The sequence below is a fragment of the Rhinatrema bivittatum genome, chromosome 7, assembly GCF_901001135.1.
Source record: "Rhinatrema bivittatum chromosome 7, aRhiBiv1.1, whole genome shotgun sequence".
Lineage (NCBI taxonomy): Eukaryota > Metazoa > Chordata > Amphibia > Gymnophiona > Rhinatrematidae > Rhinatrema > Rhinatrema bivittatum.
The window spans coordinates 227,561,617-227,577,720 of NC_042621.1; the positions used below are offsets into that span (position 1 = coordinate 227,561,617).

Here is a 16,104-nt window from a genome sequence, read left to right on the forward strand (position 1 = left end):
TTTAATGGAACAAAGTCAGCATGGCTTTACCCAGGGCAAGTCTTGCCTCACAAATCTGCTTCACTTTTTTGAAGGAGTTAATAAACATGTGGATAAAGGTGAACCGGTAGATATAGTATACTTGGATTTTCAGAAGGCGTTTGACAAAGTTCCTCATGAGAGGCTTCTAGGAAAAGTAAAAAGTCATGGGATAGGTGGCGATGTCCTTTCGTGGATTGCAAACTGGCTAAAAGACAGGAAACAGAGAGTAGGATTAAATGGGCAATTTTCTCAGTGGAAGGGAGTGGACAGTGGAGTGCCTCAGGGATCTGTATTGGGACCCTTACTGTTCAATATATTTATAAATGATCTGGAAAGAAATACGACGAGTGAGATAATCAAATTTGCAGATGACACAAAATTGTGCAGAGTAGTTAAATCACAAGCAGATTGTGATAAATTGCAGGAAGACCTTGTGAGACTGGAAAATTGGGCATCCAAATGGCAGATGAAATTTAATGTGGAAAAGTGCAAGGTGATGCATATAGGGAAAAATAACCCATGCTATAATTACACGATGTTGGGTTCCATATTAGGTGCTACAACCCAAGAAAGAGATCTAGGTGTCATAGTGGATAACACATTGAAATCGTCGGTTCAGTGTGCTGCGGCAGTCAAAAAAGCAAACAGAATGTTGGGAATTATTAGAAAAGGAATGATGAATAAAACGGAAAATGTCATAATGCCTCTGTATCGCTCCATGGTGAGACCGCACCTTGAATACTGTGTACAATTCTGGTCGCCGCATCTCAAAAAAGATATAATTGCGATGGAGAAGGTACAGAGAAGGGCTACCAAAATGATAAGGGGAATGGAACAACTCCCCTATGAGGAAAGACTAAAGAGATTAGGACTTTTCAGCTTGGAGAAGAGACGACTGAGGGGGGATATGATAGAGGTGTTTAAAATCATGAGAGGTCTAGAACGGGTAGATGTGAATCGGTTATTTACTCTTTCAGATAGTAGAAGGACTAGGGGACACTCCATGAAGTTAGCATGGGGCACATTTAAAACTAATCGGAGAAAGTTCTTTTTTACTCAACGCACAATTAAACTCTGGAATTTGTTGCCAGAGAATGTGGTTCGTGCAGGTAGTATAGCTGTGTTTAAAAAAGGATTGGATAAGTTCTTGGAGGAGAAGTCCATTACCTGCTATTAGGTTCACTTAGAGAATAGCCACTGCCATTAGCAATGGTTACATGGAATAGACTTAGTTTTTGGGTACTTGCCAGGTTCTTATGGCCTGGATTGGCCACTGTTGGAAACAGGATGCTGGGCTTGATGGACCCTTGGTCTGACCCAGTATGGCATTTTCTTATGTTCTTATGTTCTTATATAATCATAGTGTTTGTCATCAATTTTTAGATTTTTTTGAAAATTAAACTTTTTTTTAGAAATTTTTTAAAGTTCAATTTAACGCCTCAAGGCAACAAGACACTTATCCTTAAAGTTGTGCAGCAGCAGAAAAATTTCCAATGCCCTGCCTCGTTCGCCCTCATTCGCCTGACACAGCGCGTGTTTCATATGAAAACGTCGTCAGGGGCTCAAGAGCAAATATCTGTGTCTTTATGCGTTGAACTTTTCCAAAAAGCCACATTAAGGCTAGGCGTTTCAAAATGGAGCCACCATGTTGGAAATCTGACGTATTTGAACGTATTGCTGACTCAAAAACCAACCAATTGAAAAGGGTGTGTGGATCCAAACCAACCAATGGGTGACTCTGATTCAGCCCTTTAAATCAGAGCATTCCATTCTATATTGTCATTCATACCCAATGGGTATTTCAGTAGATAATATGAAAATTCAGCGTTGTTCTTGATAATTTAGCAACGGTCGCTTATCTCCTCCGCGTGAAGATGTTGTAATGTGATCCAAAATAGTCCAGCGCAATTGTGAAAATTCATGGTGTGCTGCCAAACACTATCTGCTCACATATGAGGGTTTGGTCATTAATCTTGTAATAGTAGCATTTCATTCGAAGTGGTTGACTTCTTAATAGCTGTTATATTTCTACCACAATTTTTCCAATTTTTGTGTTGCTATATGTAAATGCCAGCATGAATCCAGATATTAAGCTGTTCTTCCTTCTGGAGCAAGACATCATAGGGCTCCCAGCATATGGTGTTCATCCTTTAATCCCTGCTCTGTCAGGAAAGCTCCTCCCATGGTGCCAGCTCCTGATTCTATCACAGCTCAAGGGTCAAGCAAGGCATGAAGGCTTTCTGCACCAGAAGATGTGCATAGCAATAGTTCCTAAGTGGGATCCATCCCTAAGTTTGGCCCCATCAAAGCCTAAGGAAAAGAAGACTACTATGGCTGTGGGCCCATCTTCTGCACCAAGGAAGGACAGGACCACATAAGCATATGTGCCATCTTCTTTCATGTCACAAAGTCCCCATGGTGCTAACTCACCTATTCTATCCAGCCCTACAAGGGCATCATCTATGGCATTGGTACAATGCATTCACTCCAAGGAATCATCAGCATACTTGGTACAGATAGCTGTAGTAGTGCTATTTCCAATACCCATGTTGCAAGGGACCACCGTGCCATTAAGGAAGGTTCCAGCCTGGACCCCACTGGTGTGGAAAATCTCGAGAGTGGCCTCTGCACAGAAAATTGCTCAGAGCCCAATTCCAATGGTACAGTGTGCTTGGAGCCAACAGCTGCATTGTCTTTGAAGCTAGCCCTTAGCCAGCATTGCAACAGTGAATAACTTATATAGGTCTCTGAAGAGGAGGTTTCTCCTACAACCCTGGCCCAAAGGACTCCTTAATACATTGACCAGTTAACTGGTGAAAACTCTCTTTGCCTCATTAAATACCTTAGTACAGAAGGTGAGGTTTGGAGCCTCTCCTGTCCAAACTGGAGGAAGCCTAAGCCAGTTGATACATGCCTTGCCATTGGAGTTAACAGTCATAGCCCAAAGCCCACAGCAAACAAGGTAGGATTTGCTTCCGCTGGGGGAGTCCCATCATGAACCAGAGGATGAAGAAACTTTGGCCCAGTATGGCTACATTCCTGAAGAGACCCCTCTGCATCAAGAGATCATTGCCCCACTGCCATCTTCATCATTGGGATGGTGCCTTGGCACCATCCCTTGGTTGGGCATAGAGGAGGATTCAATGGGAATTCTATTGGATCCCTTACCTACATAAGAACATAATTGCCATACTGTGTCAGACCAAGGGTCCATCAAGCCCAGTATCCTGTTTTCAACAGTGGCCAATCCAAGTCTCAAAAATCTGGCAAGTACTCAAACATTAAATAAGTCCCAAGCTACTATTGCTTATTAATTAATAGCAGGTTTATGGATTTTTAAACGCAGTTACACTAACTGCTGTAACCACATCCTCTGGGAGTGAATTCCAGAGCTTAACTATGCACTGAGCGAAAAAGAATTTTCTTTGATTTGTTTTAAATAAGCAACTTGCTAACTTCATGGAGCGCCCCCCTAGTCCTATTATATGAGAGAGTAAATAACTGATTTACATTAACTTTTTCAAGTCCTTTCATGATTTTGTAGACCTCTATCATATCCCCTCAGTCTTTTCTCCAAACTAAACAGCCCTAACTTCCTTAGTTTTTCCTCAAAGGGGAGCCATTCCATGCCCCTTATTTTGATCACCCTTCTTCCTCACTTTCTACAGTGCAACTATACCTTTTTTGAAATGCAGCAACCAGAATTGCACACAGTATTCAAGATGCGGTCTCACCATGGAACAATACAGAGGCATTATGACATCCATCGCTTTATTTCCCATTCCCTTCTTAATAATTCCTAACAGTTTCCTTTTTTGATCACCACAGCACACTGAGCCAATGATTTCAATATATTATCCACTACGACACCTAGATCTCTTTCCTGGGTGGTAACTCCTAAGATAGAAGATAACATTGTGTAACTACAGCAAGGGTTATTTTCCCCTATATGCACTTGTCCACGTTAAATTTCATCTGCCATTTGGAAACAATCTTCCATTCTCACAAGGTCCTCCTGCAATTTATCACAATCCGCTTGAGATTTAACTAATCTGCATAATTTTGTGTCATCTGCAAATCTGATCACCTCACTCGTCGTACCCCTTTCCAGATCATTTATAAATATATTAAAAAGCACCAGTCCAAGTACATATCCCTGAGGCACTCCACTGGTTACCTTTTTCCACTGTGAAAATAGACCATTTAATCCTACTCTGTTTCCTGTCTTTTAACTAGCTTGCAATCCACAAAAGGACATTGCCTCCTATCCCATGACTTTTTAGTTTTCTTAGAAGCTTCTCATGTGGGATTTTGTTGAACACCTTCTAAAAATCCAAATACATTACAACATTATATTGATGTGATGTATCAATAGTAAGACACCCCCGTCATACTATTCCAACAGTTATAATGTGAACCGATGTGATGTACTCCAATGAATGTTGGTATATAAAAAAAATTAAATAACCCTGTTTCACCTTTGTCCACATGTTTATACACCCCTTCAAAAAAATGTAGATTTGTGAGGAAAGACTTCCCTTGGGTAAATGGATGCTAGTTGTGTCCCATTAAACCATTTCTATCTAAATGCTTTGTGATTTTATTCTTTATAACAGTTTCCATGATTTTTCCCGGCACTGAAGTCATGCTCACCGGTCTACAGTTTATCTGATTTGCTTCAGCACACCTCTCTTTTGGAAGACCCCTGCTACTCAAAGTACCTAGAAAAACTAGCAAAAGCACCAGGGAATAGACATTTTCAGGTTACAGTTCCTACAACTGCCAGTGGAGTTGGTGGCAAATCCAGTACACAAGCTGCTTCAGGATCTCCTGACAAAGATGTGACAATCTCCAACCTTGTGTCTGCTTGTGGCCAGTGAGCTCAACCAAAAGTAGAGGGTGTAAGCTGTCCCTGGTTTTGTAGCAGTCCAGTTTCCTCACCACTATGTGGTAGTAGAGTCAGTTATCAAGAAGGCTGAGAGGACTCTGGTATACTCAAATAAGCCCCAGGAGGGGACTCATAGCTTCTAGATACCTTTGCCAAGAAAGTAAGTACTACAGAGTTCCATGTTAAGTTGCCTAATTGTGACCCACCAATAATATATGGTGCAATACCTAAATGAAGGAATTAAAAGTTGAAGCCCTTAATGGAGCCAGATCTGGAGCAGGCTGATGTCCATAAGGCAGTCAAGGATGCAGAAGAGTGTGAGAAACATCTGATTCGACTGATAATAGTCACAACTTTGGCAGTAGCCACTGAAGCGAAGATTAATAGTTATGAACTAGCAGTCTCCATAAAGATATTCATAGCCATTTCGCAGATGTCCCCTGTGCCAGAGACAATCTTGACTTTTCCCCCAAGCAAGGAGACAGTGGCTCAAAATAAGGAGTACCAAGTCACGATACAGTCTTTGTCTGATAGAGATCAGCCACCTCTGGCCAAATGTCCCTTCTCTTAAGTGTTTGGTTTTTTTCAAAGATGCCTCTTCCTCTGACATCCCCTAACAAGGAGCAGCTGCTCCACGGCAGCAGCTGCTCCTTGTTAGGGGATGTCAGAGGGAAAGATGTTAAGTGAAAACTGAAGCAGACCCAATCAAAGCCAGGGTCATTTCTGATGGAATTTAAACAGTTTCCCCACCTCCAACAGTGAGGGGAGGATCAAATTCTTCCTCCCAGAGTGATGGAAGATCAAAGACCAGAGAGTCCTAAAGACTGAGTGTGGCTACCACTTGCATGTTTCTTGCCTCCCTCTGACTCAACATTTTTCAACTAGCAAGACAGACTAGTCTCATTCTGCCTAGCTAGATGGAAGTGGAATCAATCCTCCTGCAGGACAATCAACTTGTACCTTTCAAAGAGTGTGGCTGTGGATTTTACTCCCTGTATTTCCTTATTCCCAAGAAAACGGAGGGGGATTTAGACCCACTTGGGATTTATGAAGACAGAACAAGATGTTAGTCTGAGAGAAATTTAGATGAACTCCCACCAAACTCTTTCGTTCAACCAGGAATTAGATGTGTGCCCAAGATCTCAAACGTATATGCGTGCACATCCCCATTCATCCATCTCACAGGAATTTCCTCAAATCTGCCATAAAGGATGTACTTTACCAGTACAAAGTGCTCCTCTTTGGCCTTTCAGTGGCCCCAAAAGTGTTCACAAAATGCATAGTATCTGTCCACTGATGCCTCCCACAGCTTGGGGTGGGGGCTCAATACTGCAGCACGTACATAGCGGTATGGTCCTTAGTAGAGAGTCATCTTCAAATCAATCTACTGCAACTGCATGCTATTCAATATGCACTTGGAACTTTCGCTTAGCTTCGGTTGGGAGAGTGAAACTTGATCCAGACGTGCAATCAGGTGGCCACATTATAAATAAGCAAGCAGGGGAGTGTGGGCTCATACCTTTTCCTAGGAGACTGCCCAGATTTTGTCATGGGCTCTGTCATGGGGCCCACCTGCAGGAGGCCTATCTTCCAGGAGTTCAACATACACTAGTGGATCATCTCAGCAGAGTACTTCTACCACATGATTAATCCTTGGATCAAAGGGTAGCAGACAGTTTCTTCAATCTCTGGGACAGCCAATGAGCGACCTGCTTGCTTCTGAAAAATTAGAGTTCTGCTCCATGTTTCTGAGCAAGTATAGTTAAGTTCCCGATACCTTTCTATTAAACTGGAGTGGTCTGCTACATGCTTTGGGATCATTCTTTTTGCAATGCTCTGGCCACAGCAAGTGTGGTTTCCATATCTCATATAGCTGTCAGTACAACCTCCAATCCCAGTGGGAACATCTCAGACTTACCACTCAGAAGAAAGGCAGGTTCTGCTACCCAAATTTATCTTCCCTGGCCCTCAAGACATGGATGTTGAATGCATAGTAGTCTTCATTACTCCTCTTAAAGGAAACAGAGCAGGGGTGGGCAACTCCGGTCCTCAAGAGCCACAAACAGGCCGGGTTTTCAGGATATCCACAAATATACATGTGAGAGAGATTTGCATGCACTCCCTCCATTTTATGCAAATGTATCTAGGGAGATGGCCACCACTGAAATAGAAGATGCTCTGATTTCAGTGAAGAAGTCTTCAACCAGAAGATACTACAATTTCAAGTGAAGTAGTTTGCATCCTAGAGTCAGTCTAACAGCCTGGACCACTTTTCCTGTAGCCTGATGGATATACTCTAGTATATGTTCTTACTTTCATCTTCAGGTCTTAGTATTTCATCAGTGAAAGCTCACTTCAGCACTATAGTGGTGTATCACAGATAGCTGGAAGCAACTCCACTTTCTATCCACCCTTTTGTCTCAAAGTCTCCTGTTAGCAAACCTCCAGTGTCTTGGGACATTAAATGTAATACTAGCTCAGGTCATGAAGCCTCCATTTGAACATCTGGAGTCTGTGGTTTCTCGCTTGAAGAGTCATATTCCTGATAGTTGTCACTTCTGCTCAAAATTTCAATGAACTGCATAGACCAGTAACCTATTCACCAAATATTCAGTTCTTCCATAACAGGATGGATATACATACTCTTAAGTTCCTTCTTAATATTCTTAATATTCTTAATATTCTGCTGTTCAATTTCTCCCCTTCCATCCCAAGTTTATTTTCCTTGTTTTTTGTAACTTTCCCTCTCCCTTTTTCTGATTCACTGTATTTAAAGTTCAAGGTTCTTATTGAAAATATTGTTTTTTACGTTACGTTATGCTTTACACTCCTTGTTATTTGTAAACCGGGTTGATGTGATGCCTATCATGAAACTCGGTATAACAAAAACAATAAATAAATAAATAAAATAAAAGTGGTGTCACTGTTTCTTATTAAATAAGCTAATGTGTTCTTTCCGAGACCATATGCATATAAAAGAGAAAGAGCTGCTGATCTGTAACAGGGGCTGTTCAATAGCAGAATGTCAGTCCTCACAAGTGGGTGACATCAGATGGAGCCCAACATAGAACTTTTATCTCAAAGTTACTAGAACTCTCAGCATGTCCCACTGCACTCGTCCACAGGGGCCCTTTTGGTCTAATTCCTTAGACAATTCCAAAGTGAGGCAGGCAGATTTTGTGAGAACTGACATCTTTCTGCCCTCAGGGAACACCTGTTACAGGGAAGCAATTCTGCTTTCTCCAAAGACAAGTAGGATGGCCATCCTCACAAACGGGAAAGCCCTAGCTAGCTACAGTCTGCCCCAAATGAAAAAAGGGGACAAACTAAAAAAGTGCCACCACAGCCACTATTTATATTCAACTCTAGAGGGGCATGAGAGATATGACCCTGTCACATAGGATATCATCTGAAGCCACTGGTAGACTAAAAGACTTGATTGCTTAAGGACTGAAACAGTCAACACCCAGTGGTGTACTGTATGCGTGCAAAAAAGTGATAGAAAACAGACTGAAAAACCTAACTAAGAACACTTAGCAGGGAAGCAAGCCTGCAGGGCCCCACAATTGAGTCCTTCCACATGGGAAACAAAGAAAAGATCTGTAAATGGTGTGCTCCAGGGAAATGAGACTGAAGGGGGACCCCACATGGCAGTATGGCATGCCATACATGTCCAGTGGGGCATGTTCAAAGTTCTAGAAACTGAGTTAAAAATTCCATGCCAGGCTCCATCTGATGTAATCACCCACTTATGAGGATACCCAGTCTGTCCTTGGTAAAAAAGGCTTTTCACTCCTAATATAAGATTCTTAGAATATTATTTGAGAACGGATTCAACTTCACCATCAAGTCTTTCAAGTATTTGCGTCCTTTGATTGCAATAGATTGAGATGCAGTAGCCAAAAGAACTATATCAAATAGGCTAGCAGACAGTACTGTGTACTGTTAAGTCCTGGCTGACATAGATTTCAGACTGTAAAGGCTCAAGCAAGAGCCATGGTGGCTTCAGTAGCTCATCTCAGGAACACTTCAATCAAGGACATTTGCAAAGCTGTGACTTGTTCATCTGTGCACACCTTCACATCCCACTATTGTCTGAACATATCAAGAAGTGACTAACTTTGGGCAAGCAGTTTTGTGCAGCCTGTTCTCTCAGTTCATTCTCTTTGGAGGAGACAGGTTGCTTTTTCAATAATTGCTCTGCATTTTAACTCTTAGACTTCCCAACATATCATGGCTAATTTGGTTCTGTCTGTTGACAGAGAAAGCAAGTTTGCTTTCCTGTAAACATGTTTCTTCATAGACAGCAGGTTGAATTAGCCACTGTCACTACCCAGCTCGCCTCCCTGGAGATTTGCTACCTCACTAATGCTTAAGTGTTGCAAAAGACTTAGGGGTTCACGAAGCTGCATGAATGTAACACCACCCACAGATGCTCAAATATAGGTCCAATAAGCACCCCGACATCACCCACAAGTCATGGCTAATTCTTCCTGCTTTCTATGGAGAAACCTATTTACAGGTAAGCAAACTTGCTTTATCTGTATTTGTTTTTATTTTGGATGCTTTATTATACCCTGCCAAGATTGTGCAGGTTAGAAAATTTTAAAATAAATAAAACCAAGAAAGGCCATCCAGAATTATTAGTTAATGATGTTACAAGAAAAAATATTTTACTTTAGTGATTTGGTTGGCAAGACATTGAGAATGTTGTTTATCAACAGGTGAAGGAACCAAATTAGAATCCAAGAATAGAAAAAAAATAAGGTAAAAATCCATATAAAGATGCACAGAACTGTTTTTATTTGCAGAAAAATGATCAGTCCTATGCTCCATAGAATAACATTTATTACCAAAGAGTGAAGTTGTAGGTCCATTGAGGCTGCTGTTATTTCAAACACTTGCAGAGAATTCACCAGCTCCTGAGCAGGACCATCTCCATTTTCTAGCAGGGACTTTCCATCTATTGAAATATATATTAATTTTCAGAATAATCTAGAAACCTCCAATACCATGAATTATCAAAACATGCAAAATCCAAAAAACTCTGCATACCAAAACTATAAATGTTAATATTCCTTAGTGGACCAACCATAGTCTCCCAGAGATGAGGCAAGCCCGTTGCCATGGCAGAACCAAAATGTTTAGCCACAGTAGACAATGTATATTCAGCACCTCTTCTCTGTACAACATATAGTTTTTGTGCCTGAAACCAGAATTGGATAAACATGTAAACATTAGAAAGTAAAAAGTAACAATCCTTTGATAAACTGACAAAGCATCATAAATAAAATTGACAGCTGTAGTTTCTTTATAGTTTAGGTTTTTTGTTTTTTTTAAATGGATAATAAATTGGTTTTTCCATACTATACCACTGAGGGAAGTTTTGAATATTTGTTGGTCTAGAAGCCATTTTCAAATGTAAACTCCCTGCTGATGCTGCAGGAATGCTTTACCCCACATATTTTGCAGGTGCAAAAATCTTGAAAAAGCATGTATGGGGATTTCAATATGAAATTTCTATGTATACTTTACTGGGGCAACATTAAGCCTACCCCTGGTACCGCCCCTTTGCTCCATAAGGAGAAGCCACATGCTATGGACAATGCATATATTTTCCCCACATAAAGGGGGCAGAAATCCCTTTGAAAATTGCCCCTTATGTGGTGTACCACTCTGCACACAATTGAGCTATATAATACTGCAAAGACAGTTTATCTCAGAAGAACAATGTTGGATCTGTTAGCGTTAGTCCCTAGGCAATCTGAAGTGTATGATGCAACAGACAACTGACAATTAAGATAAATCCTCAAACATCTGTAATGCCTGAGGAAAAATGTTTCCATGGTACACCTCAGTACATTTTGTAGGATAATTGCTATAAAGCTAATAGTTTTAGATACAATAATTCCCCAATTGTTTGCCAAACTACACCCTGGAGGAATGCTTTCCATCCACATACCCTCCTACTTTACAAAGCATCAGCAGTACTGATAATGTCTGATGCTCTTGTTATGCACAACTAAGCCATTTTCAGCATGAATTGTGGACCGGCAACATATTTTGAAATATCCTGTCTCAAAGAACTTGATAATTTCAAACTGCAAACCCAGATTTAAAGTTTACAGTTCTTAAAAGAAAATAGTCACCTGTTCTCATAACTCCAAGAACAAAATGTCATAATTATGGATATGCAAATGAAAGGATCACTGTTTTCCACTTCTCTTTAAATAGGTCAATGATGCTTAAAACCTTAGCTGAGTACTTCTCAAAAGTTGAAAACTAACAATATTTTATTAAAAATTTTGAAGTTTAATGACTGAGGCTTAATGTTTTACATCTGTTTCCCATGCCAAATTTTATGTAAATAAGTCAGTCATTTTTCATAAGAATGGAACATGACAAAATTCTCTAAAACTTACCTATGCATAAAACCTGCGCAGACAAGTTTTGCACATACCTCATCAAATTCAGCAGCAAGATTTCCACTGCTTCCTGTGGGAAGGTCAGCACTTTGTGTTTTTGGAGCTTTAGGAGTAGGTCCTCGTCTGCTGGTGATTGCAAAAGCAGCTTGCTGATGCCTGTACAATGTAATTATTCCTCTGTACTTTGATACAATATGGTGCATGCCATCTTTTTCAGAGTTTATTCCTATCATAAAAAAGTAACATACTTATCCTCCAGAATAGTAAACAACCAACAAGTACCTTTAGGACAAAAAAGATTACCACACAATTGAACCAGTCTTTTTTTTTAATTAAATAATGAACTGGGTGGAGCATTTTCTTCTTAAATGTTAAATTGGCACTTCAGCTTATCAAAGAGCTAGCTGGCTTGAAATACTGCCTAGGTATATTTATTGGTAAACAGAACACTATGCTTGCTTGGCAGGAGAAAAAAAATCAAAATGCAGGCTTTCCATACTTGCCTTCTGTGCCCACTCAGGTTTAGAACATATTATATGGATTAAAATCCTATTAAGAGGGGTCCATCAAAAATACTTTTTGCCAACTAAAAATACCCATGTCATACACAAACAAACTTTTTCTCACCTAAATGAAAGGCTCTTGCATCTTAAGTTTGAATGAAAATGATCTTAGAGTGAAAAGCCATGTTAACCTGCAAACCTTTCATTGCATACAAATGAGTTCTTAATATAGTCTATGTTTACTGTATTCAAATTAGTTTATGAGGCACTTATGGAAGCAATTTCTACTCCTTAGCTTTCTTTGTAATTGCTTCATAGGCCTTTGTTAAAAAAAAATGGAGACAGTATCACTGAACAGGGTAATAGAAAATTTAGGATCTAGTAATCCTTGTACTGTGTGTTTCAAAATTAAATTCTGATCTGAACCATATTAAGCCTATGGTTCTGGACTTCATGAGGGTAGATTTCAAGATGAATAATTACCATAATGTGGAGATTACTTACCTGATAATCTCGTTTTACTTAGTGTATGCAGATGGACTCAAAACAAGTGGGTATAGCGTGCTTGTGCTAGCAGTTGGAGACGGATCTGACGTCAGCAAGGGTACATATACCCCCACAGGAAGTGCAGCAACTCAGTAATCTTCCTTGCAAAAGCTTTATGGATATATGTGTGACTGACCGATCAATGAAATCAACAGGATTACCCTGACAGATTTGATAGTAGCTGGAGACCGCCAGTGTTCTCAACCGGAAGGAGTCGACACCCGGCACGGTGGATGCCCTATATAAGAAAACATGGCTTACCGTGAATCGGTGAATCCTCATGTATACCAGCAGCCGGGCGGGATGCTGAGTCCATCTGCATACACTAAGGAAAACGAGATTATCAGGTAAGTAATCTCCACATTTCCATGCGTGTAGCAGATGGACTCAAAACAAGTGGGATGTACAAAAGCTACTCCCGGACTGGGCGGGAGGCTGCCCGAGGTCCGTTCAGGACTGCCCTCGCGAATGCCGTGTCCTCCCTGGCCTGGACGTCCAGACGGTAAAATCTGGAGAAGGTATGGAGGGAGGACCACGTCGCCACTTTACATATCTCTACCGGCGACAACATCCTAGCTTCTGCCCAGGAGGCCGCCTGCGCTCTGGTAGAGTGAGCCTTGACCCGTAGATGTGGTGGTTTTCCCGCTTCTATGTAGGCCGCCTTGATAACTTCTTTGATCCAGCAGGCGATGGTTAACCGTGAGGCCGCTTCCCCTTGCTTCTTCCCGCTGTGAAGGACGAACAGATGGTCCGTCTTTCGTGGTGCTTCTGACATTTCCAGGTATCTGGACAGCAGCCTGCCGATGTCAAGATGGCGCAGTATTCGACCTTCTTCCGATTTCTTCAACCTTCCGTGGTTGGCAAGGATATGGTTTGGTTGAGTTGGAAGTGAGAGACTACCTTGGGTAAGAAGGAAGGAACCATGCAAAGATGGATAGCCTCTGGAGTGATTCTGAGAAACGGATCATGGCAGGACAGCGCTTGTAGTTCTGAGATGCGGCGTGCTGAGCATACGGCCAGCAGGAACACCATCTTCAAGGTCAATAAACGGAGGGACAGGCCTCAAAGGGGTCTGAAGGCGGGTCCCGCTAGAAATTCCAGAACGAGGTTGAGGTTCCACAGGGGCACTGGCCACTTCAGTGGCGGGCGAATGTGTTTGACTCCTTTCAGGAAACGTGAAATGTCTGGATGTGTGGCGATGCTGTTGCCATCACTCCGGGGACCGTAGCAGGATAGCGCTGCCACTTGAACCTTGATGGAATTGAGGGACAGACCCTTCTGAAGTCCATCTTGCAGGAAATCTAAAATGATAGGGATCTTAGCGGCATGTGGATTGGTGCTGTGACTGTCGCACCAGGCTTCAAATACTCTCCAGATCCTTATATATGTTAGTGATGTGGAGAATTTACGTGCTCGGAGGAGTGTATCTATGACCGGCCCCGAGTATCCTCTTTTCTTCAGTCTAGCCCTCTCAATGGCCAGACCGTAAGAGAGAATTGAGCTGGATCCTCGTGGAGGATGGGACCTTGCTGCAGCAGGTCCCTGTGCGGAGGCAGGGGTAGTGGATTCCCTGCCAGTAGTCTTCTCATGTCTGCGTACCAGGGTCTTCTTGGCCAGTCCGGGGCCACTAGAAGAACTAGGCCTCTGTGTCGCTGAATCTTGTGTATAATGGCGCCCAGCAGGGGCCAAGGAGGAAAGGCGTATAGCAGGATCCCCTGCGGCCATGGCTGGACTAGAGAGTCGATCCCGTGGGAGAGAGGATCTCGTCTGTGACTGAAGTATTTGGGTACTTAAGCGTTGGACCTGTCCGCTAATAGGTCCAATGCCGGGGTCCCCCACTGATCCACAATCATCTGAAAAGCTGTGGGTGACAGCTGCCATTCCCCCAGGTTTAGGCTTTCTCTGCTGAGGAAGTCCGCCGTGGTGTTGTCCTTCCCGGCGACATGGACGGCGGAGATGTCCTGTAGATTTACTTCCGCCCAAGACATCAGGGGGGCTATTTCTAGGGATACCTGTCGGCTTCTGGTTCCGCCTTGTCGGTTGATGTATGCCACTGTGGTGGCGTTGTCAGACATCACTCTGACCGCTCTGTTTCGGAGTCTGTGGGCAAATCGTAGGCATGCTAACCTGACTGCCCGTGCCTCTAGTCGGTTGATGTTCCACCCCGACTCTTCTCTGTTCCACCGCCCTTGGGCGGTGAGTTCTTCGCAGTGTGCTCCCCATCTGTTCAGGATGGCATCTGTAGTGAGCAGGGTCCAGGTTGGCGAGTACATTCTTGACCCCCCCCCGGCTCATGTGGCCGGGCTGCAACACCACCGTATCAGAGTCTGCAGTCTGGCCGATAGAGGTAGGAGTACGGTGTAGTTCTGTGATCGTGGGCTCCACCGAGATAGGAGGGCGTGTTGTAATGGTCTCATATGAGCCCACGCCCATGGTATCACCTCCAGAGTGGATGCCATAAGGCCGAGGACTTGTAGGTAATCCCACGCTGTGGGCCGGGTGGCACTCAGCAGGGCCTGCAGACGATTCCGGAGCTTTGCTCTCCTCTTGGCGGTCAGACTGACCCTGTCTTCCTGGATGTCGAATCAGACTCCTAGGTATTCCAGCGACTGAGAAGGCTGTAGAGAACTCTTGTTCAAGTTTACTACCCATCCTAGGCTTTCCAGAAGAGCTATAACTCTGTTGGTTGCCCGGTGGCTCTCCTCCGGTGACTTCGCCCTGAGCAGCCAATCGTCCAGGTAGGGATGGACTAGGATTCCCTCCTTCCTGAGGGACGCCGCCACTACTACTACTATGACCTTGGTGAAGGTCCGCGGCGCGGTGGCTACCCAAAGGGTAACGCTCTGAACTGGAAGTGTTGGTTCAGGACTTTGAAGCGTAAATAACGCTGGTGATCCCGATAGATTGGGATATGCAAGTAGGCTTCTGACAGATCTAGGGATGTGAGGAACTCCCCTGGCTGTACTGCATTTTTGACAGACCGCAGAGTTTCCATGCGAAAGCTGGGGACCCGTAGGTGTCGGTTGACTGACTTGAGGTCCAGGACGGGCCTGAAAGTGCCCTCCTTCTTGGGTACTATGAAATAAATGGAATAATGCCCAGAATTGATCTCCCCTGCAGGCACTGGGATTATGGCTTTTAGGGACAGGAGCCTCCGCAAGGTAACTTCTAGTGCCGTCCTCTTGAGGGGGGAACAAGGAGATTCCACAAACTTGTCCGGCGGGAGCCGAAGAAAGTCCAGGTAATACCCTTCTCGGATGATGGCGAGGACCCACTGGTCCGAGGTAATCGACCCACCTGCGGTAGAAGAGGGTTAGCCTGCCCCCTATAGCTGCTACCCCCGGATGGGTCGGCTGATTGTCATTGTGGGGTGCGGCCGGGGCCGGAACCCGAGCCGGTTCTCTTCGTGTTGTGCCTGGTCCTAAAGGACTGGTTCCTGGTCTGAGAACGAGGTGCTTGATAGCGAGTCCTGTAGGGGTTGAAGCGTTGAGAGCCTCCACCTCTGGATGGCCTAGGCAGAGGGCGCTGGGTCCTTCTTGACCTGTCTTCTCGCAGACGGGGCAATGGAGAGGCGCCCCACTTGGTAGCCCAGTTCTTGAGGTTGCTGTCGAACAGAAGAGATCCCTTAAAAGGCATTCTGGTAAGGCGTGCCTTAGAAGAGGAGTCGGCCGCCCAATTCCGTAGCCAGAGCTGTCTCCTGGCTGTCACTGATGAGGACACT

General features: G+C 43.5%; 1 protein-coding gene across 1 annotated transcript in view; it reads right to left on the reverse strand.

Moving 5' to 3' along the window:
• BTAF1 (B-TFIID TATA-box binding protein associated factor 1) overlaps positions 1-16,104 on the reverse strand; it is a 565,336-nt gene that overhangs the window by 270,636 nt on the left and 278,596 nt on the right. The window contains exons 21-23 of the mRNA XM_029609940.1: positions 11,370-11,560; positions 9,965-10,115; positions 9,763-9,872 (exon numbers count right to left, since the gene is read on the reverse strand). Coding sequence (XP_029465800.1) covers positions 9,763-9,872; positions 9,965-10,115; positions 11,370-11,560 — 452 coding nt within the window. The remainder of the gene's footprint in view (positions 1-9,762; positions 9,873-9,964; positions 10,116-11,369; positions 11,561-16,104) is intronic.